Source organism: Sesamum indicum, linkage group LG1, assembly GCF_000512975.1.
Source record: "Sesamum indicum cultivar Zhongzhi No. 13 linkage group LG1, S_indicum_v1.0, whole genome shotgun sequence".
In the NCBI taxonomy this organism is placed as follows: domain Eukaryota; kingdom Viridiplantae; phylum Streptophyta; class Magnoliopsida; order Lamiales; family Pedaliaceae; genus Sesamum; species Sesamum indicum.
This window is the reverse complement of record NC_026145.1, coordinates 3,115,919-3,118,507: the sequence shown is the minus strand read 5'-3', so window position 1 is coordinate 3,118,507 and position 2,589 is coordinate 3,115,919. Positions and strand designations below refer to the sequence as shown.

Sequence of the window (2,589 nt, the reverse complement as noted above, 5' to 3'; positions counted from 1 at the left end):
AAAGAAGTTTAATTGATTATTTTATTGTGAGATAGCTATGCGGTGTACTACAGTTGATTATGTTGGAGTTAAATTGACTGTAATCCATGCATGTTGCCTACTTGTCATGTTTGGGCTGTGTTTGATGTACATATATAGATAGGGCTGATTATTTACTTACTGAGTGGCAGACTCATCCCTCTGTTGACATTTTCTTTCAGGAGTAGACTTTGAGGTATCTGACTGTTGAAGAATAGGTCTACGCACTATACTCAGTCAGGTCGGGCCAGTATGCTGTTTCTCCTTTTTGTCAGCTAGAGTACGAATCTTATTTTGTTTGTATAAAGAGAACGTAGGAATGGAGATTAACTGTGGTGGACTACTCGAGGTGTTTGATTTGTATATATGATGTTGTGGGTTGATTATGTTGTTATGACGTATGGGTTACGTATTCATATGGATTAAATTATTATGTGCATTTATATTTATAAACACAGGGATTGCTATAAGTATGACGTTTAGGATAGATATAGCCCTTGTAGCGAAGGGGGTGCTACAATATCCACGTTCCTTCGCAACAATTTGACCAAGGTTGTTTCCATCTCTCTCATCTTCAAACCAATTCTAGTAATTTTACCTTGCTACCCTCCTGTTTCAAGTGATCATCGCTTCATACGGCCGGGGCTCAGCATCTTCTCCGACCTATCTCTTTTTCTGTCCATATTCCCCTTTCACTGAAAGATTATAACATTTCTGAGCTTCCTTCTGGCCACAAACTACTTCACCTATTCCATGCTCCGTGGGGAATTTCATCTTCATATGTTATGTGGAGATGACTGTCCAAAATAAATTTAACCCTGGTCTTCCCAAAATCACATTATAGGCGAATGGAGTATCCACTACTAAAATTTTACCATTAGAGTCCTGCGTTTAGGCTCCACTCCCATAGAAACAGGCAGTTCGATCATTCCTAACAACGCGACTTCACTTCCTCCAAGTCCTACTAGAGGGGTCTTTAGTGGTTCCAGCCGAGCATTTTTTAGCCCCATTCTGTCGATCACGCTTTTAAAAATAATGTTTGCTGAACTCCCGCTATCAACCAACACTTTATGAACGGTAAAATTGGCTATATCCAACTTGATGACCATCGGATCGTTCATAGCTCCAGTATCCCCAAGTCGGTCTGAACTATCGAAGGAAATAGCTTTTTCTTGTTCAAATTTTAGTACAAACTCCCTCTCTCTAATCGATCCCAAGGTTCTCGTTCACCTTTTCCTAGTTCTCTTTGAATCCCCTACACTTGAGCCCCCAGCGATCGTATATATTACTCCTTTCGTTGGTTCATTACTTCTGTTCGCCGGTGCCTTATTTGTCTTAATAGGACCTGGATTGCGGTCTTGAATCCTTGATCGACTTCTTCTGACTTCGTCTTTTCCCGTCTTGCATCCCCTAATATCCCTGCCTCACCAGCCTCTCAGTTTCATCTTTCAATTGGAAGCAATCCTCAGTATCGTGCCCCCTCTCGCGATAAAACCTGCAATACTTGTTAGAAAACTTCTTAAAAAGAGTGTACCTGGTATGTATAGGGCACTTCAGCAAATCTGCATTCTCCACTAGCATTAAGGCTTTTACTCGCGTTACAGTTAAGGGAGTATAAGTGTGATACTTGGGCTGATACTTTGGCTCCCTCGGCTTGTCATTCTTCATTCGTGTACCCCTGCCTTCACTTGCTTCCTGAGGTCTGTGATATATTTGCTCCCTTTCTCGACGCTCAAGATCTTTCATAGCGTTCATTTCTTCCTCGTCAATGTACATTTGTGCCAAGGCCATTAACTGTTCTACATCATCAGGGGGATAGCGTGCAAGTGCAAAAGTGAATTGGCCTTTCTTCAATCCGTGTATCAAAATACTTACCATCATATCAATTCACAGATCCTGAACTTCCAATGTTTCATTATTGAATCTCCCTATCGAGCTCTTTAAGGTCTCCTTCTCCCTCTGGCGTATATTAAACAGGTGGTAGCTGACCTCTTTTGCTTTCTCTTACTGGCGAAGTGGAAAGAAAATTTTTGTATGAGCTGCTCGTATGACTCAACACTTCCACTGGGCAAGCTAGTAAACCATTCTTGAGTCTTTCCTGCAAGAGTAGTGACAAATAGCTTAGCCATAATAGGACCTGGTTGCCCATATAAATTTATCACCAGCTCGAATGCAGTTATGTGCTCGTGGGGATCCTTTGTTCCATCATATTTCTGCAGGTCGGGTACTCTAAACCCTGGCTCTACCACATGAGTCAATATATCATTGCTAAATGGAGAGTTCTTGTTATGTGCGACTAGCTCCCCTCGCTTCTTTAATTCATCTATCTGTTTACCCAAAAGCTCTATCTGTCTTCCAACACTCTTAACCTCAGCTCGGGATATTACCGGTTCTCTTGCTTTGACTCGAATTTGGCTGCTGGAGCCCACTTCTGATGGTACTTGTCTTCAACTTCTATACTCCTGCTGACTCGCTTCCCCAGATACCGTACGAGGCTCTCTATTTTCAAACAATTGCCTCTTTGCTGTCTCTTTGACCATAGGGGTCGCGATCCTTCTCTCGTACGCCACC

The 2,589-nt window shown here is 42.1% G+C and overlaps 1 protein-coding gene across 1 annotated transcript in view; it reads right to left on the bottom strand.

Moving 5' to 3' along the window:
• Positions 682–2,589, bottom strand: part of LOC105156437 — a 2,012-nt gene continuing 104 nt past the window's right edge. The window contains exons 2-6 of the mRNA XM_020693138.1: positions 2,008–2,366; positions 1,553–1,888; positions 1,249–1,437; positions 894–1,167; positions 682–792 (exon numbers count right to left, since the gene is read on the bottom strand). Of these exons, the coding sequence (XP_020548797.1) occupies positions 682–792; positions 894–1,167; positions 1,249–1,437; positions 1,553–1,888; positions 2,008–2,366 (1,269 nt within the window). The remainder of the gene's footprint in view (positions 793–893; positions 1,168–1,248; positions 1,438–1,552; positions 1,889–2,007; positions 2,367–2,589) is intronic.